The sequence below is a fragment of the Apodemus sylvaticus genome, chromosome 10 (genome assembly GCF_947179515.1).
Source record: "Apodemus sylvaticus chromosome 10, mApoSyl1.1, whole genome shotgun sequence".
NCBI classification, from domain to species: domain Eukaryota; kingdom Metazoa; phylum Chordata; class Mammalia; order Rodentia; family Muridae; genus Apodemus; species Apodemus sylvaticus.
Genome location: NC_067481.1, coordinates 95174982 through 95195490, shown reverse-complemented (window position 1 = coordinate 95195490; position 20509 = coordinate 95174982). Strand labels below are relative to the sequence as shown.

At 58.5% G+C, this 20509-nt stretch overlaps 5 protein-coding genes across 6 annotated transcripts; 2 read left to right on the top strand and 3 right to left on the bottom strand.

Moving 5' to 3' along the window:
* Positions 1-140: 140 nt before the first annotated feature.
* On the top strand, positions 141-5231 carry Wdr24 (WD repeat domain 24). The gene is made up of 9 exons (XM_052196439.1): positions 141-1237; positions 2206-2383; positions 2509-3181; positions 3592-3710; positions 3791-3912; positions 3985-4089; positions 4187-4527; positions 4648-4832; positions 4914-5231. Exons 1-9 carry the CDS (start codon positions 757-759, stop codon positions 5080-5082), a joined length of 2373 nt encoding a protein of 790 aa, XP_052052399.1. The 5' UTR covers positions 141-756; the 3' UTR covers positions 5083-5231.
* A 308-nt stretch (positions 5232-5539) lies between these two features.
* On the top strand, positions 5540-7096 carry Jmjd8 (jumonji domain containing 8). Its single transcript, XM_052197386.1, has 9 exons — positions 5540-5664; positions 5737-5835; positions 5982-6030; positions 6104-6200; positions 6281-6349; positions 6438-6557; positions 6635-6702; positions 6781-6915; positions 6998-7096. Exons 1-9 carry the CDS (start codon positions 5573-5575, stop codon positions 7076-7078), a joined length of 810 nt encoding a protein of 269 aa, XP_052053346.1. The 5' UTR covers positions 5540-5572; the 3' UTR covers positions 7079-7096.
* A 27-nt stretch (positions 7097-7123) lies between these two features.
* Positions 7124-9508, bottom strand: Stub1 (STIP1 homology and U-box containing protein 1). Its single transcript, XM_052197388.1, has 7 exons — positions 9204-9508; positions 8557-8755; positions 8306-8471; positions 8053-8140; positions 7809-7865; positions 7603-7719; positions 7124-7499 (listed from the first exon to the last, which is right to left on the bottom strand). The coding sequence occupies exons 1-7, from the start codon at positions 9363-9365 to the stop codon at positions 7374-7376; spliced, it is 915 nt and encodes a 304-aa protein (XP_052053348.1). The 5' UTR covers positions 9366-9508; the 3' UTR covers positions 7124-7373.
* Positions 9509-10139: 631 nt separating this feature from the next.
* Rhbdl1 (rhomboid like 1) lies at positions 10140-15070 on the bottom strand. 2 transcript variants are annotated; one of them, XM_052197384.1, is made up of 8 exons: positions 13494-15070; positions 12915-13076; positions 12491-12715; positions 12267-12415; positions 12010-12122; positions 11808-11908; positions 11668-11728; positions 10140-11587 (listed from the first exon to the last, which is right to left on the bottom strand). In XM_052197384.1, the coding sequence occupies exons 1-8, from the start codon at positions 13698-13700 to the stop codon at positions 11316-11318; spliced, it is 1290 nt and encodes a 429-aa protein (XP_052053344.1). In that variant the 5' UTR covers positions 13701-15070; the 3' UTR covers positions 10140-11315. The 2 variants fall into 2 exon arrangements, with proteins under 2 accessions (XP_052053344.1, XP_052053345.1); XM_052197385.1 differs by having other exon boundaries at positions 11808-11884.
* Positions 15071-15161: 91 nt separating this feature from the next.
* Positions 15162-20476, bottom strand: Rhot2 (ras homolog family member T2). Its single transcript, XM_052197383.1, has 19 exons — positions 20367-20476; positions 20224-20282; positions 20056-20137; positions 19913-19956; positions 19137-19190; positions 18737-18789; positions 18551-18659; positions 18349-18450; positions 18107-18205; positions 17910-18018; positions 17716-17836; positions 17446-17530; positions 17222-17364; positions 17040-17140; positions 16828-16958; positions 16645-16725; positions 16378-16500; positions 16070-16272; positions 15162-15866 (listed from the first exon to the last, which is right to left on the bottom strand). The coding sequence occupies exons 1-19, from the start codon at positions 20401-20403 to the stop codon at positions 15740-15742; spliced, it is 1863 nt and encodes a 620-aa protein (XP_052053343.1). The 5' UTR covers positions 20404-20476; the 3' UTR covers positions 15162-15739.
* Between the last annotated feature and the right edge of the window lie 33 nt (positions 20477-20509).

The window sequence follows — 20509 nt, the reverse complement described above, 5'->3', positions numbered from 1 at the left end:
ATAACCAAGTTAAAACCAGGGAGCCTGTCGAGCCCAATTCTGGTCGGTTCGCTCTGCCTGCAGACACGGAACCCTTATGGTGTGGGAGACGAGTTGTCACCCACTTCCGGCGAAGTGAGGCTAAGATAGGACTACTTCCGGTAGTGGGCGGGCACTCGGAGAGTCTGTTCCTGTGCTGTAGCTGAAGCTGAAGAACACTCTGTGCTTTCGGTAAATGACTGCCGTGCGACGGGGCAGAGGCTTCTCTAGCACCTGGTTTTGGTTCCTCAGTCTCTGCTGCACGGTGCGACTAGACCGACCTGCTCGTATCGCTGTAGCCTCGCTTCTGCCTTCCAAGGTCTTTGAACTCAGTCCAGACCCATCCAGCTTCTCTACCCTTTGCTCTCGGTTGTTCGTTCCTTTTGGAAGCCCCGCAGTCCTCGGAGGCACCGGGCTGTGAAGTCAGGAGCCACTCCCCGCCCCTCCCACCCCGCCCCCGCCCCTCCCACCCTCGCCCCCGGTCCCCAGCATCTCACTGATGGAGGACTAACCACATAGAATTTGGAGAAGTCGGATATGGTACTGGCGAACCTCAGGTTAGCTATGGAGCCTTCTGGAGAACTCCAATGCGTTTGAACCTTCCTAAGATAATGATTGGCTGATGGACCATCCCGGATCGAAGGCTCAAGAGGACCGAACCTGAACTGTTAGGACACCATGGCTGCCCAGACCACTACACTTCACTGACCTCCCCCTGCCCCTGATACCTGTGCAGCCATGGAAAAGATGTCCCGAGTTACTACAGCCCTGAGTGGCAGTGCTCTGACAGGCCGAACCATGCACTGCCATCTGGATGCCCCAGCTAATGCCATCAGTGTGTGCCGGGACGCAGCCCAGGTGGTCGTAGCAGGCCGAAGCATCTTCAAGATATATGCCATCGAGGAGGAGCAGTTTGTAGAGAAGCTGAATTTACGCGTGGGCCGGAAGCCCTCGCTCAACCTGAGCTGTGCAGATGTGGTCTGGCACCAGATGGACGAGAATCTGCTGGCCACGGCGGCCACCAATGGTGTGGTGGTTACGTGGAACCTCGGGCGGCCATCCCGCAACAAGCAGGATCAGCTGTTCACAGAACACAAGCGCACGGTGAACAAAGTCTGTTTCCATCCCACCGAGGCCCATGTGCTGCTCAGTGGCTCTCAAGATGGCTTCATGAAGTGCTTTGACCTCCGAAGGAAGGACTCCGTCAGCACCTTCTCTGGTGAGGCCCACAGAGGTAGTTGGGGGACGTGCGGATCTCTGTAGGTGTTAGACCTTACAGGCAGGCTGAGATGTGCGTCCATCAGAGGTCCTCCGATGGACTCTCAGAGGCCGAACAGCCCTGAAAGAGTGGTGGAAATGGGGAAGGTTTGGCCCCCTCAGAAGGATGAGCCCAAGCACGGCTGGTGAGGGCGAGGCAGGTCAGACCAGTGGGAATTGAGACCGGGTACTGGGTGTCGCTAATAGAGAAGGTAGCGCCTTCAGACACAGTGTAGTGAGTGCCGGAGCCTGTGTGTCCTTCACCTTGCTTCGCTGCAGTGAATCGCGTAGACTCTTCAGGACTCTCAGACTAGGATTCAGAGTGAGGTGAGAGGTGCACAGGCCCCTTTCATGGCAGGCCAAGCTCTGCGTTCAGCCCTGAGCCACTTCTCTCTGATCGTTAATGAGACCAAATGAGGCACAGGCAGAGCCTTGGGGCCTTGGGGGTTTACAACAGATCTTGAGCTGCCCGTGGCAGGGGAAAGCACTGGACGCTGCACCTGCAGGCCCCTGGTTTGCTGATCTTTTAAGGTGGGTGTGGTCTCTGAGCTCTTTGGTCCTTCAGGGCTAAGTAGGCAGCCGGCAGGGTGTGTTCGAGCAGAGAATGAGGAACCTCCTCTTCCACTCATTGGGTCTTTCTTACACCTTGGATCTGGAGATTTGGATCCCTCCAGTGCTCACATATATCCTTCTGAAGCAGGTCTACCGCTTTGCCTGTGCAGTATCCAGGGAGCAGAGGCCTGGGAGTCTGCACCGAAACTACCTGGCCTACTCTCTGGCCTAGGTGGATTTTGGTGGTGTTTCTCCAGTTCTGTGTTTCCTGACTTGGCTACAGGCTGGTGAAGGACACCATCGGAGCCACTCCAGGGGCTCCCCCACACCCCCGAGTCCAGCCCCCTGACTTACACCTGTACTGATGCGTGCCCACAGGCCAGTCTGAGAGCGTGCGGGACGTGCAGTTCAGTATCCGTGACTACTTCACTTTTGCCTCCACCTTCGAGAATGGCAACGTCCAGCTCTGGGACATCCGCCGACCCGACCGCTGTGAGAGGATGTTCACAGCCCACAATGGGCCCGTCTTCTGCTGTGACTGGCACCCAGAGGACAGGTGTGGCATGGGGGGATAAGGCGGGCATTAAGGCTGGAGGCTAACACGACGCCTTTGGGTGTGTCAGGGCCTCCTTTCCCGTGGGAGAGAGGTCACTGACAGCTACAGTGGGACCTTCTCCACAGGGGCTGGCTGGCCACAGGTGGACGCGACAAGATGGTAAAGGTCTGGGACATGACCACGCACCGTGCCAAGGAGATACACTGTGTGCAGACCATCGCTTCAGTGGCCCGAGTCAAATGGCGGCCTGAGTGCCGCCACCACCTGGCCACGTGCTCCATGATGGTGGACCACAACATCTATGTATGGGACGTACGCCGGCCCTTTGTGCCAGCTGCTATGTTTGAAGAGCATCGTGACGTGACAACAGGCATCGCCTGGCGCCATCCACATGACCCCTCTTTCCTGCTCTCCGGCTCCAAGGACAGCACATTGTGCCAGCACCTGTTTCGGGATGCCAGCCAGCCTGTTGAGCGTGCCAACCCTGAGGGTCTCTGTTACGGCCTCTTTGGGGACCTGGCTTTTGCTGTTAAGGAAAGCCTGGTGGCAGCTGAATCTGGACGCAAGCCCTACGCTGGTGACCGGCGCCAACCCATCTTCTTCAAGCGCAAGTTGGACCCTGCAGAACCTTTTTCTGGCCTCGCTTCCAGTGCACTGAGCGTCTTCGAGACAGAGTCGGGTGGCAGCGGCATGAGCTGGTTCGTGGATACAGCTGAGCGCTATGCTCTGGCTGGCCGACCGCTAGCCGAGCTCTGCGACCACAATGCAAAAGTGGCTCGGGAGCTGGGCCGCAACCAGGTATGTGAAGCGGGGGGCGCCCAGGGTCAGAGACTGCTGCTGTAGTGGGGGCGTCATGCCCACAACCACCACGACCAAGCTCAGTCTCAGTGTCAGCCTTCGCCACAGTATTTGACAGTATAAAGATCAAACCCTGGGGTCATAACTCCGGATGGAGGCCGAGGGCGTCCTTCTCTGTGCTGGGGCTGCCTTCTGCATGCTCTCTCCTCTCCCCGTATCCTAGCACCAGGCACCTCACAGATGTGCTACTGAAGGGTGGGCACTGCTCTTTCCATGGGCCGGTTTCTTGGGTGGTAGTGGATCGGACCATAGTTTAGTATATGATTCTGCTCAGGCGATGGAGGCCAGTCTGGGATGCTAGGCTGCTAGGTACCCAGGACCCATGAGTGGTTGGTGCCCCCCCCCCCCAGGTAGCACAGACATGGACCATGTTACGGATCATCTACTGTAGCCCTGGCTTGGTGTCCTCAGCCAACCTCAACCACAGCGTCGGCAAAGGCAGCTCCTGCGGCCTACCACTCATGAACAGGTAGATCTTGGCTACTTCCTGCCCCCTCCCTGAGGTGGACTGCCGGTGCCTGGCCACCCACAAGCCTCCCCTACCTGTAGCTTCAATCTGAAGGATATGGGCGCAGGGCTGGGCAGTGAGACACGGCTGGATCGCAGCAAAGGGGACACGCGGAGTGACACGGCTCTGCTTGATTCTTCAGCCACACTCATCACCAATGAGGGTAGGCAGGGATGCTGATGGGAAGGGGGCTGGGGAGCCACTCCCCGAATGACCTCCCTTCCCTGCTGGGCAGATAACGAGGAGACAGAGGGGAGTGATGTGCCTGCGGACTACCTGCTGGGTGATGTGGAAGGAGAGGAGGATGAGCTGTACCCACTGGACACAGAACATGTGCACCGTGAGTGGGGGCTGGGCGAGCATGGCTCCGGGAGCAGGGGCTGAGCGGGGTGGGAAGCCTGGACTCAGGTCCCCCTTTCCTCACCCCTGCCTCCCAGCCGAGGAGCCTGAATATGTGCTGCCCCAGGAGGCCTTCCCACTGCGCCATGAGATTGTGGACACTCCATCCGGGCCTGAGCATCTGCAGGACAAGGCAGACTCTCCCCACGTGAGCGGCAACGAGGCAGACACAGCTTCACTGGCCCCGGTGGACTCCTCCTCCTCTCTCCTCTCCGTCTCACACGCGCTCTATGACAGCCGCCTGCCGCCCGACTTCTTCAGTGTATTGGTCCGGGACATGCTGCGCTTCTACGCTGAGCAGGGTGATGTGCAGATGGCCGTGTCTGTTCTCATCGTGCTGGGTGAGAGAGTACGGAAGGACATCGACGAGCAGACCCAGGTGTGTAATGGCCTCCCTAGGCTGACCACTGGTTCCCTCATATGAGCCTGTTCCTTACCATTGTGGCCCTGACCCCAGTTCGCCTGGAAACACTAACCTGAGCCTGCCCCTCCCCACCAGGAGCACTGGTACACATCCTACATCGATCTGCTGCAGCGCTTCTGCCTGTGGAACGTGTCCAATGAGGTGGTGAAACTGAGCACCAGCAGGGCCGTCAGCTGCCTCAACCAAGCCTCCACCACGCTGCATGTCAACTGTAGCCACTGCAAGCGGCCCATGAGCAGTCGCGGCTGGGTCTGTGACAGGTGCGATGACAAAATTGAGGAGGTGGGAAGGGAGGCAGCCCAGAGCTCCCCCAGCTGAACAGCCCTCCCTCCCGTTCCCAGGTGCCACCGCTGTGCCAGCATGTGTGCCGTCTGCCATCATGTGGTTAAAGGTCTGTTCGTGTGGTGTCAGGGATGCAGTCATGGTGGCCATCTTCAGCACATCATGAAATGGCTAGAAGGCAGCTCCCACTGCCCTGCAGGCTGCGGCCATCTCTGTGAATACTCCTGACCTGGCCTTCCCTAAGGCTGACGCAGCTTCCTTGGCACCATCATGATGTCCACCGGACTAGGCTCACAGCCTCTTACCCATCCCGTGCAGTGCACCGGGATGGAGGGTGGCTGCAACTTGTTAACCCAATAAAAATCAAGAGCTGCTGTTTGGCCTCTTGTCACTTTCATTGTGCCTTGGGTGGGAACTTCCTAGGTGGGAACTTCCTAGCAGGAGGGAACTTCCGGTAGGGGCGCTGTAGCCATGGTAACGTGCAGTCATCAATGGCTGCTCTATACAGTTTACACTCCGCCTTGAAGAAATGATTAAACAGGGATGTCGTGTGGATGTGTGTGTTGTGTGTATGCGCGCGTGTATGAAGGAGACTCCCAGGGCCGGCTGGCTACTGCCTGCAGGTAGCTACAGCAGTCGGGACGCTAAGCCAATGATTTGTGGTTACGTAAGTGTCGACGGAATTCCCAGCGTGCTGCGCGCCTGCACCCGTCTGTTCATGGCGGCGGCTGGGCGGCTCGGTCTGCTTTTGCTCCTTGTATTATGGATGATAGTGACTGTGGTACTGCCTGGCTCTGGCGAAGGGGGATGGTGAGCCACAGGAAATGGGCGGCGGGAGCCTGTGCTTAACGCTCTGGCTGGCCTGACCTGTTGTCCCTGCAGGAAGCAGAGTGGGCCGGGAACTGCAGCAGCGGTAACGGAGGAGGAGCGCTGCACAGTAGAGCGCCGGGCACGCCTCACATACTCCGAATTCATGCAGCGGTATGTGTGCCTGCCCCAAGTCTCAGCATGATTCTGGGCAACCCCAAGCATGGGCTTTGGCTGCAGAGGTCATACCCTCTGCCTGGTGTGTACGGGAGGCCCCTGCAGAGTTCAACCCCGTGCAACTTTCTCCCCTTTCCCCCCAGCTATGCGTACCACAAGCCCGTCATCTTGCAAGGACTCACGGACAACTCGGTGAGTATTCGTATCCTTGTGGGGAACTGGTCTCGTTTGGCCAGGTGCTCAGTCACCTTATCCCCATCCCCAGAAGTTCCGGGCCCTGTGTTCCCGGGAAAACCTGCTAGCCTCGTTCGGGGACACTGTCGTTCGCTTGAGTACAGCCAACACCTACTCCTACCAGAAAGGTGAGCTACACCCCTCAAGGTTGGCCTTCGCATTTCAAAGGCAGGACTGACCAGTCCCGACTGGCTCCCCCTTCTTGTAGTGGACCTGCCCTTCCAGGAGTATGTGGAGCAGCTGCTACACCCCCAGGATCCCGCATCCCTAGGCAATGGTGAGCCAGACCCAGGCAGCAGTGGGAGTGGGACACTTGGGAGCCCACTGTTGCCAGTACACCTGTCTGTCACCCTCTCTACTGGCAGACACCCTGTACTTTTTTGGAGACAACAACTTCACTGAGTGGGCACCCCTCTTCCAGCATTACTCTCCGCCTCCATTTCGTCTCCTGGGAACCACCCCTGCTTACAGCTTTGGAATTGCAGGTGGGTGCTCCTTCAAAAGAAACTTGGGGGAGCCCATTATATATTTTGTTCACCAGTTACTCCTAACTGATCCACAGGAGCTGGATCTGGGGTACCCTTCCACTGGCATGGGCCTGGTTTCTCAGAGGTTATCTATGGTCGGAAGGTCAGTATAAGGGAGGGGGATGAATTTGGTGTCCGTAGTCCACAGCACACAAGAGTGACCTTACACTCCTGCCTCCAGCGCTGGTTCCTCTACCCTCCTGAGAAGACACCAGAGTTCCACCCCAACAAGACCACACTGGCCTGGCTCCTGGAAATATACCCATCTCTAGCCCCATCAGCTCGGCCTCTAGAATGTACCATCAAGGCTGGTGAAGTCAGTAGTTGGTAGGTGGGGGTTGGGCTAACCCAAAAAGCCAGGAATCAAACTTTTTTTTTTTGGTGCCCCTTTCTCCCAGGTACTGTACTTTCCTGACCGGTGGTGGCATGCTACACTCAATCTGGACACCAGTGTCTTCATCTCTACCTTCCTTGGCTAGCCAAACAGGCAACTGGCAAGCCCACTGCACCAGCACATTCCAATATAGTGCTCACAGACTTTATTACAGGACAGTGGCAGCAGCAGCAACCTCAGCCCACCCTCACCCGCTCTCCAGCCCAGAAGGGAGACAAGGGAGGCTCATAGCCCAGCAAGGGGTATGCCGAGAAGGGGAGCAGTTCAGAACCCATCAGCAGGACCGATGGGGCAGGCCCAGGGACACGGACTATATACAGGGACTGGAGCTTCCGTCTCCAGACCCTCCTGGGCCAGGGTACCAGGCAGGACACCGGGTCTCAGTAGTCCTCTACCCAGCCGTTCTCAGAGATGAAAGCATCAATGACTTCCTTCATGGCCAAGTTGGGGATGAGCTGCTCCTGGGTCAGAGGGCTCCGGGTCACGGGGTCAAAGTGGCCCACACGCTGCAACAACAGAGTCGGGAGTGTTCAACGGCCCGAGTACACCCTGACCCCCGGCACCACGGCCCTCCGTGGTCCAGCCTCCACACATGTAGGCCCTCCTTACCTGCAGGTGCTCCTCAATGTCCTTGCGGTCATAGGTGATGCCACTGGGTGTAATGCAGGGTTCCCGCATCAGCTCAAAGCTGATCTTGCCACACAAGTAGTCAGGGATGTCTCGCTTCTATAGCACAAGGGGGGGGGGGAATGTCTGGAACTGGAAAGGGGGAGGTCACCAGAGCAGCATGCCCACAAGCCCCCAGGGATCCTCACCTTTCTCTTCTCGTCCACCTGGGAGAAGAGGTCATCCATGTCGGCCATGTATTTATCCTGCAGAGTTGAGGGCCGTGTGTGGGCGACTCCTCTCTCCTCCGCCACACAAGACACACACACTCTGTCCACCAGGACACTCATGTCATGCATGGGCCAACAGATCCACCATAGGCCGGGGCACTTCTCATGCCACCCACAAAACCACACACACAACGACCCACACGTGGACTAGGGGCGCCCTCACGTGCTTGGCCTCAATGCAGGCCTGCTGGGCCCGAATGTGGCCATCATCCTCATCACCCTCGTGGTTCCGCTGACACTCTTCCAGTTCCCTGAGGATTATAACCAGAAGCTAGAAGGTGATGGCCCTGACCAGGAAAACACAGCCCCTCCCCCAGCTCCGGCCTCTTTCCTCCTAGGCTTCCCGTGTACTGGTTGCTGTCCCTCAATAAACACTTGTGCTGGTGACTCAGTGCCCTGTTGGGGGAGGGACCCACCTCTCTCGCTCAGCAGCAATGAGCCTGGTGAGATACGAATGCAGCTCGCTCTCCTGGTGGATGCGCCGTTCCTCAATACTGTTCCAGCGCTTCTTCTTAGCAATGCGAAGGGCACTAGGAATATCATCCCCAAAGTTGAGTCGCTGCTCCTTGGCCAAACTATAGGCTGGGGGAGTGGACACTTTTGGTTACACTTGTCAACAATCCTGGTTCCCCAAGGGTGCCCACAATCTGGCATCTTGTCAGCCCACCTCGCTGCAGATTGGCAATGGCCTCATCATAACTTTCCATCTCCAGCTGGCACTGCCCCAGGAAGAAGTGCGCCTTCACAGACTGCCCGTCCAGCTCCAGGGCTCTCCGGCAGTCAGCAAGTGCCTGCTCAGGCTGCTGCATCTTCAGATAGCACAGGGCCCGGTTGGTGTAGTACACTGCCACAAGTGGGTTCCGGGTCTGGGGACCAAGATCAGGCGACAAAGAGTGTGGGCTCAGTTGATCCCTTCTCTTCTAGCAAGCTGAAAGCCAATAATCCGGGCAATGCTCCAGCTCTGGGGGCCCATGGCTGGAAGAGAGGAACTGGAGATTTCTGAATTATCAGAGCTCTGGATTCTGGCCATGCTCTCTTGCCTCCAACTGCTTTTGAGAAAAATCCCAGAACCCCTCTACAAGCTTTGGGCTTGGGGGCCTCAAGGGGCAAGAGTTCCTGGTGTCATCTTTAGCTTGCCTCAATCAAGCATCCCGCCCGCCAGTCCCCAGTCAATCAGCTCTGGACTTGGGTACAGCAATCCGGGAGCCAGGGGAACAAGCTAGCCATCGAGTCCTGGCTGCCAGAAATGGTCCGGGAATCACAGAACTGGGAGGCACATCGGGCCCCGCCCCCGCCCCCGCCCCCCGCACTCACGATGGCGCGGCCGTAGCAGGCCGCCGCCTCCGGGTACTTGCGGCCCACGAAGAGCCGGTTTCCCTGCTCCTTGAGCTCTTGCGCACTCGGGCTCTTATCAGGGCTGCCGCCTCCACCAGTGCCCAGCCGCGCGCCGCCCTCCTTTTCCTCCTTGCCCTTCATGGCGCCGCGCGGCACGGCTTGGGCTCCGCGCCCGGCCACCTAGATCTCGCAGCCCGCGCAGCGATCAGCTCCGCCCGGTCGGCGATCCGCCACCGGAACTTCCGGTGCGGGGCGGAGCTGGCAAAGAGACACGTGAGCAAAGGCGGAGCCTCGCGGATTGAGCCAGTTCGCTTAGCTCTGAGAAGCTAGCGCCGCCACTCTACAGGCCCCGCCCTACAGCAGCCAGGACCTACCCTATTATTCAGACCAAGGCTCCGCCCTTCGGCGCTCAAGCCCCGCCCTCCGGCCCACGCCACGCGAACGTGGCAGCGGTCCTTGAGAAGTGGCACTCCGAGGGCCGGTCACTAGACCGGGGTCCTAGCGCACCGTGGGGGCGCACGCTGGCTCACGCGACAGCCTGGGAACATCTGGACTGCTGGTAGGACGGCGGCATTGAGGGTAAGAGAGAGGCCCGCAGGTCAGATCGCCCTCCTGGGGCTTCCTCGGGAATCGGGAGGAGTTGCCTGCGGCCATTAATGGCTGAGAAACAAGCACGTGACATGTTGACACGAAAGGACTTGCTGCGGTTGCTATAGCGGTAGCTGCGGGTGCGCTGCTGGACTCTCCCCTTCTTGCGGTCACGGGGAGGAGCTTCTTCAAGGGCGGAGCCGGCCGGTTTCCTTGGAGAGCGCCTGCACCAAGACCCTTTGACCCCATGGTCTGTTGATGAGGCATTTCTTGCCGCTGCTGCATCAGCTGTTGGCCGCTAACAACACCCCCCCCCCCTACCCCGGACTTGGAGAATCAGAACTCGGCTTTCTGCCGATCTGAGCGCCGCAGTCAAACTTCGCTGCGTGGTTTCTACCACTGCCTCGAGTGAGTAGGAAGCGGTTTTTTGCCCAAGTTGGGTGGGGACTCTAGGAGCTCAAAAAAAGCCATCCCCAGAACTTCCTTGTCACTCTTTGCAGTGGTCCTGGCGCCAGGGGTTTCTGGGGTTGATGATTTCATATACGAAGAGGCGGTGGCTACGGTTCCTAGCTTGCTAACCCCGTACACACTCAAGCACTACTTGCTGTTTCTAGCCCGGGTGCAAGAGCACACTGCATTTCTGAGCGGGTCCTGAGAGGTCCTCCAGGACCCCATCAGATGGTTCTGATGGCTAGTAACTCGACGCCAGAACCCTTGTGGACCTCACTAGTGAGTGTCTTAGAGCTGTAGACTCTTCGTCTTGTGCAAACTTGGCCTATGGGTACATGTATGCCCAGACCTGCTGCCTGAACTTCAACCCGACTGGGCCTCCCACAAGGACCTGCCGAAAATTACAGGACCCGAGCTAAGTGAACCTGGCTCTGTCGTGGGCTTGCCTTTGGAAGGGAGGCTGAAAGGACAGGAGATTGGACGCTCTTGGAGCACAATAAACGATTGCTGAACTTGGACTGACCTGGAAGTCCACAGTCTCTTCCCAGGGGCCCCACCTCCTGTGGATGCCGGCCCTGGCCAGGAGTAAAGCCACCACCTCAAGTCAAGTGCAGAGCTTCAAGGGAGAGAGGGATCACAGAGCGTCCTGGAGGGGAGGTGTCTCATACAGCCTGGGTGAGGAGGCAGACAAGCCTGCAGAGCCCCGGGACAGCTACCTGGTGCTGTGTAAAATATTTATTCATTCTCCAAAAAGGCTCAGACTGCAAGTCCTGGGGGGGTCAGTGGGGAGGGGAGGGGTCTCCTCTAGGGCCACATTCAAGGTCCTCCACCCAGCCCTGGCCTAGTAGCACTCCTCCCCCTGGGAAGGCCTGGGAGGGGCAGCAAGGGCTGCAGTAAAACTTGGCTTCAGCTGGGGTGGTGGTGGATCCCAGGGCCCCCCTGCCCCTGTGGGAAAAGCAGCCAAGAGGTCCATTCATAGAGGGCAGACATGCAGGCCCACCTGGTGTGACCCTCTGAAGGCCTGGCTGTAGCCACATGGCCCTAGGGAGCAGGTCAGGGTGGAGGGGGGATATCGGCACCCAGCAGGTCATAGGCAAAGACGTTCCAGAAGATGGCGAAAAGCAGGAAGGTGCCATAGGCAAGTAGCACCACCCACCAGCCGCACTGGTCCCTCAGGCGCTCCTCATAGCTTCGCAGGATGGTAAGGCCCATGCTCACGCCCACCACTGCGCCAGCCAGGTGTGCCATGAAGCTGGGCTGCGGGCCCGAGGCGGGCAGTGGCGGGGAGAACCGCAGCCACACCGCCCGGCCCACTTCGGAACTCACTGCAGAGGGAGCAACAGGTGGGAGGGGCCCTGTCTGCAGGCAGAGGGCCTCCCAGCGCCCCACCTGCCCCGCTACTCACTGCACACCAGAGCCAGCACCATCCTCAGAAGCTTGTACGGACACCGCATCCCAGCCCAGTTCTGATGGGGGCAGGCAGACAGGCTGTGACGCATGTCCGGTGGGCCCCTTCCCACCTCCCCAGAAAGGCAGTCCCATTACCATGACAACATTGGCCAGGTGTGCTGAGCACAGGGCATAGACCCCTCCAGAGCCCCCTACCACGGGGGCACGCATATCTGTGATAGAGACAGTCAGGGAGCCTGTGGGCAAAGGGAGAGGTGAGGGCACAGCTGGCCCCCACCTCGGTGGGGGGGGGGAAGAAGGGGGGCAGGGGACCCACCCAGCTATGTGCTAGTCTCACCTGCCAGCACGCCAGCCAGGTAGAGCAGGCTGATGCGAAGCACACCGTGTACCATCTCCAGGGGCACGCCGATCATCAGCTGCAAGAGGGCATTGAACCCTAGCTGCTCCAGCCTGGCAGCAAAGGAGCATTGCAGAGGCCATCAGATGTGTACCCAGGCCACTCCCAGACCACCTCAGGCAGTGCAACCCCTCTGGGAGTTAAGCCAGTGCTGGGGGTGGGAGTGGGGAAGAGACGCGAACCCGAGGCTCACTTACCCGACATGCATGAACATGTAGGTGAGAAAGCGCCACGCCCGGGCACGGTGTCCTGGGTGATACACCAGAGGGCTCTTCATGTATTCAGGGTGGTAGGTCTGGAGCACCCACTTGTTGAGACGTGCCCCGTAGCACAGGAACACGATGATCTGGGGACACTAGTGTTAGGGCTGGTCAAGTCTAGGGACTCAGGAGGCCCCGGGGCATCGTGTAGGCAGGCCCACCTGGGCAAGGGTGACCGAGGCCATGAACACCGGGGGTGGGCAGGTACGGTGCCTGTAGAAGTACCAGCGGCGGTCCACCTCGCAGGGCAGGATCTCATAGGCCACATAACGCACAAACCGCTTGTAGACACCCAGGCCCGGCTCATCCAGCAGTCCATCCCGGGGCAGTGCCCGTTGTCCATTAGCAATGGCTCTCTTGAAGCTGCTGGAACGCTTGCTGCTGATCTGAAGGGCAGGAGTCTTAGTGTGGGTGACAGTATTGTGCCTGTGGAACCCTACCCTACTTGGCCGTGTGGCTACTGATGGGCTTAGATTCTTAAACACTGCCCAGGTCTGTGAGCCCTACCCAGTAAAGAGCTGTGTGCCCACCCAGCTTTGGTCAGGCCTGGGCCCTCCCCTGATGCCCGCACACCATGGCACTGACCAGGTCCACCAGCTCCTGGTAGCAGACCTGGCCCCGCTCGTTGCTCTGAGCCAGAGCCACCAACATGTCCAACTTGGTGGGGTCCAGGGGCAGCTCATGGCTGTGTACCAGACCAGCGAAGGTGTCCGCACCGATGAAGCCTGTGTTCTCAGGATCCAGCTGCTGTGGTGGGGGAGTAGAGGGTGGGCCAACCCCCAGCCACAGGGCTGAGCTAGGCTGGCTAAGAAGGCTGGACCTTAGTGCCAGTCAGTGCCTGTTTGCTAGAACCAGCTTGTTCCCGGGCCCTGGCAGGGCAAGGTGCCTGCTTTTGCTACTCCACCAACCTCGTATTCGCCTTGCCAGTCCTAGAAAGGGGAAGGACCTCGGTCCAAGGACCACCACCCTCCAGCCCCAGCTTCCCGCGGAAACCCGATGAAAGCAGACCTTTCTTGGGGTCGGGAGTCTCAGAGACCAAGGTCGTGCAGGGAGGGGGGGTTTGGGAGGCGGCTGCCTGGGCCTTCTGCGAACATGGTCCCTCCCCCGAGCCCCTCGCCGGCTGGAAGGGTGCCAAGGCAGTGCCAGCTCCCACCCACCACGCACCTGCTCCTGAATGAGCTGCAGCAGCGAGCTCCTGTCCATAGAGCCGGGCCGAGGGCTGGGGTCGGCCGAGGCCGGGAGGGGCTGCTCTGCGGACCGCTCCGCTCCGCCCCGGCCGGCCCGCTCCGCCTGCTCTGCTCTGCGCTCCCGGAGCTCAGACAGCGTCACTGAGATGCCAGCCCAGCGCGCACACAGCCAGAGCTCGCGCATATCCTGCACGCGCGTGCGCGGCCCCAACTCGACGCACTGCCTGGGTAGAACCGTCCCCCACCGAACAGCTCGACCCAGAACCACCGCCTGCGTACAGCTCTTGCACTACATGCTGCAGAAGCTTCTCCCAGTAGGCCATAGCTGGGAACCTGCGGCAAACGATATCCCTTTTAGGCAGCCTGTTTTGTTACCTTCTCTAGGATGCTTTCTCTCTACTAAAAATAGGTCTGTGACCCATCCCAGAATGTCAAGGTCTATTTGCTCCCCACCACAATTTCTCCCGAGCTGGAGCTGCTATCAGTAGACACCTTGTCTTTATTTGTGGCCCCTACTCCTGGCCAAGGCTGGGAGCTCTAACCAAACACCCCTGAATTAGATTTGAGACAGCAGGGCCTCTGGTGCAGAAACACCAGTCAAGCAAGGCACAGGGGCTAGCCAGGATGGGCCACAGCCAGCCACCTGAAGGTAGGACTGACTGCAGCTTGGATAACGGAGGGGATGTGTTCCTGAGGACAGTGAAGGTGACAGACCAATAGGAGGTGTAACCATGGCAACCCCCCAAGTATCACTCAACACAGAATCTGCTGCTGCAAAGGTGTGAGGGCAGTTATTCCTGCCTACTGCCTGTAGATGGGACTCTATAGGGAATACAGCTGCCTACAATCCGCAGGCAGGTCCCACTTAGTGGGACGGCAGGCCAGTAGGTTAGGACTGTAGCAGGAGGCAAAGGCCGCATCCAGGGATCCTTGTTAGGTGGACATTCTGGGGTAGAGAGAGCCCACCTGCCCCAACCCAAGTGACTGACAGAGTTTGGATTCCTGTTTGTGTGGTTTTGGTGGTAGGAGGTCATTTTACAAGATCAACTCTGAGCCCAGCAGTCCTTCCTTCCCTCAGCCTCTGGCCAGGCTGAGACTTGTGGCTGCCCCTGTTTGTACAGCCAGGCTACACTGAAAGCCATGGTTCTCAGCAGAGCCAGGCAGGCTGACTGGGCTGAGTGCGGGGCAATGAGGAACCAACAGCAGAAGCTAGGTTCCCAGGGAAGAAACAGACGTGCATTGGAGCCCTCTCTCTCACACACACCCCACATGACACAGATGGAGGCCGGCATTACTGGACAGCAGACCCCAACTGGACCTTCCACAGCCATTAATCAGTATGACCAGTGAGACCTCAGAAAAGGGACGAGGGAGACAAAAGGGTCAGGTGACAATTCCAACTCACACAAACAGTAGTCACGTTTAGATTGAAGAAAAGCCAGTTTTATGGGGCTGGAGAGAGGGCTTGGTGGTTCGCAACACTGGCTGCTTCTGCAGAGGACCTGGGTTCGTTCCCAGCACCCACATGGTGGTTCACAACCATCAGTTAGCTCCAGTCCCAGGGACTTCTGACACTCACTCAGCTTCCATCAGGACCAGGCACATACACAGTGCCCTGACATATACGCAGGCAAAACACTCAAACTCATAAAATAAGCATATTTTTTAAAGAAAGAAAAAAGTTGTATTGAGAGATCAAAATCCAAGAGATGAAAAAGGACAAGTGACATTTAATCAGGAACCCCAGTTCCACTTGCTCTGCAGCTGGCAGTGTGGGTAAGTCTTCACACCTGACAGAAAGGTGGGAACTCTGTGCTCTGTGGGTATCGGGTCCCTCCCTGAATGACCAACACCTCTGCCCCCCCATGTCCACTGGCCAGACACAACCAGGAAGGAGGGAACACCCTGAGTACTTCAGGTCCTGGTCACCGACTTCCTTACTCACAGCCCAGCCCTTAACACAATACTCCCTCCAAGGCTAAGGCCTCACACCTGGCACCAGTACGTTCAGGCTCAGCAGGACAGGCCTGCAATAGGGCAACAGATTTTTGGAAGGCAAGATCTAGATACCATGTCCCTGAGCAGGAACCCACATCAGTCCCAGGGACCCTGTAGTAAGCCACACAGACATTACTCCAACAGACTGGAAGCCCATACTCCTTTGCCGTGTGGGCCCACACAGTGTGCTGTGCCTGGGGGTAGGAGAGGCTCATGGGTCCTTTGTCATCGGCTCTTCACTAGGACCCTGTATAGAGAGAAGCTAAGGACAGCAGCCACCGCGGTCCCGACAGCCACCAGCATTCCTCGGAGCCAGAAGGAGGTGGGGTGCAGCTCTGTGTGCACCAGGTGTCTGTGGAAAGAAGAATACTCACGGCATGTGCTTGCTAAAAGCTCACTGCCGAAAACCCGTCCCAGACAGCCAGAGGCCAAGCCAGAGGAGGGCATCCAGCACAGTTCTCTGGGTCACAGGCCTCACCCTGCAGCTCTTACACCTGTGTACCCAGATGACAGACTGAGCCCCACCCACATTGAGGCTGCAGAAGGTATACTCACGGGAAAGTGGCCATGGTAGCAAGTTGGGTAAAGACATCTGTGCTGGGCTGGGCTGGTCCCAAGCAGGAGAACGAGGCAGGGGCAGGCAGCCGGTGCCTCCTGCAGAACTCAGCTGGTGACAGGCCTGGTGGGGCAACACCTTCAGGGAGATCAGCTTTGGAGGAGATAAAGAGGCAGGGGGTCTGCCCATCCATGTAATAACGCTGCCAGGAAAACAGAACCACTTGAGAGCTGAGCCCGCTGGCTTAGCTAACTGGGCTACGGCTGTAGCCCCCCGCCCCCCCACAGGACCCCAGGCCAGCGCTTGCCTTGTATATGGAAGCACAGTGCACAAAGGTCTTGGGATCACTGCTGTCAAACATTAAGCAGGCGACATCACAGGTAGTGTCTAGAGAGGTGTCCAGCAGGCTGTCAGCACTCACTTCACACAGCTGTGACAAACAGTAGCTTTAGTGGCCTCCCCAAGGCTGGGTCCCTCAAGGGCCACCCTGAGACAGCTCCCTTAGGAGGAAGAATGGGCACATGGGGTGTCACAGGTCCACCCTTCAGGACACGGTGCTCCAGCCCTCACTCACAATCAGGTACTTCTCCTGTCCGCGGACCTGCACTGTATTGATGGTATGCACGGGGGATTTCTCATGGGGGTCCCTGGCTTCCTGTGTGGACAGCGGGAAGTTTTTGGCCCCAGAGTTCTCTGTGGCACCCCCTCCTGCCCTCTTGAGTTCCCAGGTAGGGGTTGGGACCTCCATAATCCTCACCCCGAGGCTGTGGCCGAGGAAGGCTTGCAGGAAGGCTGACTTGCCCACCCCTCGGCCGCCCAACACCTTACACATGAGAACGCTGCGCTGGGTCTGCCCTTTCTCCTGGTCCAGTCTCTTCTCCCGAGTAACTGTAGAGATGAGCTCACATGAGGGTGTTGGTCATCATGAAGGGCGATCTGGGCCCAGGGACCAAAAATGTGTTCTCCCACCTGTGATAGCCTGTGCCTGGGAGTCCTGTTCACAGAGCGTGGGGTAACCCAGGTAGCCCAGGTCTGCAAGGCATTGCTGGACATCCAAGTATGTCACCAGGCTGGGAGGAAAGGGAGACACAGGGCTAAGGAGAGTAGGACGGGTGGGCAGGAACAGACGGGTAGATAGGGACTGTACTTACGTCCACTGGCAGAGATACCCATGCAAGGGCAGACAGCCAGCCTGAGTGGGGACTGTGTGTGAGAGTTCAGGGCCCCACGGGGCAACTGAGAACACACTGAAGAAGTTCTGTAGTTCCGTGGGCGAGAGGACACCATCATGGTCCTACAGGCAAAGGGACTATGGTGACATGTGCTTGGGGAGGGGGGGAGGAGTATCAAAGAGCAGGTGAGGTAATGTGCTCACCTGGTCATGCTTCTCAAATACCCGCTGCACAAACTGGTAGCCACGATGGTTGAGCTCCGTGCTGCAGCCAGGGGGTACATGGAGCCTGTGGGGATTCACTGTACCTGTCACAGTGCAGGGTCTGCCTGGACAGCCAGGCACTCCCAGCAGAACCCCTGGGTACAAGGCTGGGGCTAAGCGAGGGGAGGAGCTAAGGAGTGTGTGGGTCCCCAGGGTCACAGGATCTAACCCAAGAGTGTAAGCGCCACTGCCCACCAGCCTACAACTCACGGCGGACAGAGGTAGGTAGGCGTCAGCTCCAGCGAGTCACTGTAACCAAAGCGCCGCAGGATGGTCCACGTGGTCTCATGCCGGCCACGTTGGATGAAGAGTGTGTTCAGGAAGAGGAAGCCTGTGGGTAGGTGGAAGGTTAGTCCAAGGCCCCACCCCGCCCCGCACATCAGGGCATGAGATGTCTGCCTCACCTTCCAGGGTCAGCCGGTCAGCCTGCACACCACCTGGCACGTTCTTGCACACCACCCTCTTCACATCCTCCAGGGCCTGTGGGGCCAGGGGGTGGCCAAAGCAGGACTTCTGCCTCCGGGAAGAGAGTGCTTGAGATCAGTCAGCTATCCTCATGACCCTCTTACAAGGGCAGCTAGGGGTCAGGGCAGGGCCACACCTGGAAGGCATTAAGCTCCTCGTCGTTCAGCGCATGGTCTAGGTCCTGGTCCGACAGCCTGAAGATCCGTGTGAGCGCCTGGGCGCACGCAGGCCTTAGCTGCAGGGACACAACACCACATGGCCCTTTTCCTGGCCACCCTGTTGCTATGCCCATCCATTGGTGCTCCTTACCCAACACCCAACATGGGCCTGGGGATGAGTCTCAGGGAACCGAGTGTGTGGCCCTCACCCACTACTTACCTGTTTGGTCTCCGGGTCATAAAGGGGGGCTGTGGGATGCAAAACAGCCTTCTGGGCATAGTAGAACAGCTCAGAAATATTCCTCAAGTGCTTGGCTGAACACTGGACAAGGGTGAGGACAGGCTCAGGAGGGACCCGTGATAGATCTAGGGAGCTGCTTCAGGGTCTCACCACAGGCCTCCCCTTTAACCTCCCCGCTCACCTCCACGCACGTCTCTATCTCAGGAAACTGGCTCATGATGGGCAGAACAGCCTCCATGGTACCCCCCGGCCGCAGGTCTGACTTATTGCCTACCAGGATGATGGGCAACCTGGGAGAGAGGCCATGATCACCAGGGATGGGGAGCAGGTGGGCTCTAGTCCCCCTAGCTGAGGCCCTGCTGGTCACCTGGGCCCTGTCGCCGTCCTGCCATTCACGAGGGGGATCCACTTGGTACGGATCTGAGAGACAGAAGTCCAAGCGTGAGGCCAGAACACGCGCAGGCTCAGCAGCCCATGTTCCTCTACCCGGGGCTAAACAAGCTTTCAGAGTGCAGGATACAGAGTGCCGGTGGGAGACTGCAGATGACAGGCAGGGACGTGTCTGACCCCAACCGCTGCAATCTCCCCAAGCAGGCTGCGGTATAAGGACAACGCTCCCTAACTCAGAGGTATGGGGTTTGCTGAAAGGTTCAACAGACATGAGGCTGGGAATAAGGGTAGAGGGGCAAGAGCCCAGGCCGACTGCCCTCTAAGCCAGGCACTATCAGCAGGGCTAAACTCAGACCAGGAGCCCCCCTCTTGCCTACCTTCTCAATGGTGGTCTCCTCAGACACATCGTACACCACGCACACTACATTTGCCTAAGGGAAAGCAAGGAACAGGGTAAGCAGCCTGCCTGCTCTCTACGGACAGTATGGGCCTCCCCAGCATGCATGGCTCAGGTGCTCAAAGCTGGATCCGCAGGGCTCTGAGGCCCAAGAAGCCCACCTCCGCCAAGCCGGCCAATCCCTGCCAGCACTCCCTAAGGGATACCAGACCCTAGCAGCACATCCCTGTCTTAGGATAGATCCAGCACCCACAGGGTACAGCCCGGAGCCCGGCCTCTCACTTTCTATCTCAGTGCAAGCAGCAAGGCTGCTGCAGACCCAAAGCAAGGACACTGCACCCTGACCAAGTGACCTGCACCTGTAGGGCACTGAAGGTTGAAGAACTGCATTCAGGAACACAGTAACTCTGGCAACAGGGCACGCCTAATTAAGATGGCATTCACTACAGCCTAGGGAGGAATGGTACCGGGCAACTGGAGCATGTTTAAGGAAAGGCAATGAAGGACATATATCTGCTCCCCTCAGACCCTAGGAAGGATTACTAAGGGCAGCACTGGCCAGGTCCTGGATCCCAGAAAGCTGTGATCTGGAAAAGCCAACAATACTCAGCCGTGAAGGTCACAGCTGAATTATCAGGGTCAAGCACAGTCACCTAATCCAGCCGCCAGAAAAGCAAGCCGATTAGAACTAGGTGGCAGCAAGCTGGGACCAAGGAATCGGGCTCAGTATCCACGGGCCTGCAAGATGCACCGCACCTTGAGGATCTCCTCCTGAAGTTCCTCCTCTGTCTGCTCCGCTTCTACAAGGAAAAAGAATCCGATGGAGATGGCTGTTGCGCTCGATTCAGACCAGCTGCAGGCTCAATCCACACCGGCTGGGAGGCAGCATTTGGAGATACCTGAGAAATCCACGATATGAGTGGGCACCTTCTCCGGGGTGACGTCGGCGGGGATGGTGATCTCCTCCGCGCGGGCAGGGACCTGCAACAGGTGGGTCAGTATTGAATGCGGAGCCCAGCTGCCCAGAGCCTGGCATCCGCCCTTAATGTCCAGTCCGCCCCGCACACCTCCTCGGGAAACTCCTCGCCGACCAGCGACAGGATCAGAGAAGTCTTCCCCACCTGGGCTGCGCGGGGAGAGGGAACAGTGGTCAGGAGCATGGCCGAGGTCACGGCGACCCCACCCGTCTTCCCGCGGCCCCGGCGCCTACCCTCGCCCAACAGCAGGATGCGCACGTCGCGCCGCATGGCTGCAGCCCGGCAGCAGCACCCCAAGCCCACCCCTCCCGGCCCAGAACGGACCAAGTAGACCGAGTCCCAACCCCAACCCTCTCCTTCAACCCGCGCAGGCCCC

Bases quoted from the DNA above. Each gene is read 5' to 3' on its own strand.
- Wdr24 (XM_052196439.1), top strand. From the start codon at position 757: ATGGAAAAGATGTCCCGAGTTACTACAGCCCTGAGTGGCAGTGCTCTG. The intron at 1,238-2,205 runs GTGAGGCCCACA...GCGTGCCCACAG, and splicing joins CTCCGTCAGCACCTTCTCTG to GCCAGTCTGAGAGCGTGCGG. The intron at 2,384-2,508 runs GTGTGGCATGGG...CCTTCTCCACAG, and splicing joins GACTGGCACCCAGAGGACAG to GGGCTGGCTGGCCACAGGTG.
- Rhbdl1 (XM_052197384.1), bottom strand. From the start codon at position 13,700: ATGCGCGAGCTCTGGCTGTGTGCGCGCTGGGCTGGCATCTCAGTGACG. The intron at 12,123-12,266 runs GTAAGTGAGCCT...CTTTGCTGCCAG, and splicing joins TACATGTTCATGCATGTCGG to GCTGGAGCAGCTAGGGTTCA. The intron at 11,729-11,807 runs GTAATGGGACTG...TGCCCCCATCAG, and splicing joins ACCTGGCCAATGTTGTCATG to AACTGGGCTGGGATGCGGTG.
- Jmjd8 (XM_052197386.1), top strand. From the start codon at position 5,573: ATGGCGGCGGCTGGGCGGCTCGGTCTGCTTTTGCTCCTTGTATTATGG. The intron at 5,665-5,736 runs GTGAGCCACAGG...TTGTCCCTGCAG, and splicing joins GGCTCTGGCGAAGGGGGATG to GAAGCAGAGTGGGCCGGGAA. The intron at 5,836-5,981 runs GTATGTGTGCCT...CTTTCCCCCCAG, and splicing joins TACTCCGAATTCATGCAGCG to CTATGCGTACCACAAGCCCG.
- Stub1 (XM_052197388.1), bottom strand. From the start codon at position 9,365: ATGAAGGGCAAGGAGGAAAAGGAGGGCGGCGCGCGGCTGGGCACTGGT. The intron at 8,472-8,556 runs GTGGGCTGACAA...CCACTCCCCCAG, and splicing joins CATTGCCAATCTGCAGCGAG to CCTATAGTTTGGCCAAGGAG. The intron at 7,500-7,602 runs GTAAGGAGGGCC...CTGTTGTTGCAG, and splicing joins ACATTGAGGAGCACCTGCAG to CGTGTGGGCCACTTTGACCC.
- Rhot2 (XM_052197383.1), bottom strand. From the start codon at position 20,403: ATGCGGCGCGACGTGCGCATCCTGCTGTTGGGCGAGG. The intron at 18,206-18,348 runs GTAAGTAGTGGG...GTGTCCCTGCAG, and splicing joins ATGACCCGGAGACCAAACAG to CTAAGGCCTGCGTGCGCCCA. The intron at 15,867-16,069 runs GTGAGTATACCT...TTCTTTCCACAG, and splicing joins GCTACCATGGCCACTTTCCC to ACACCTGGTGCACACAGAGC.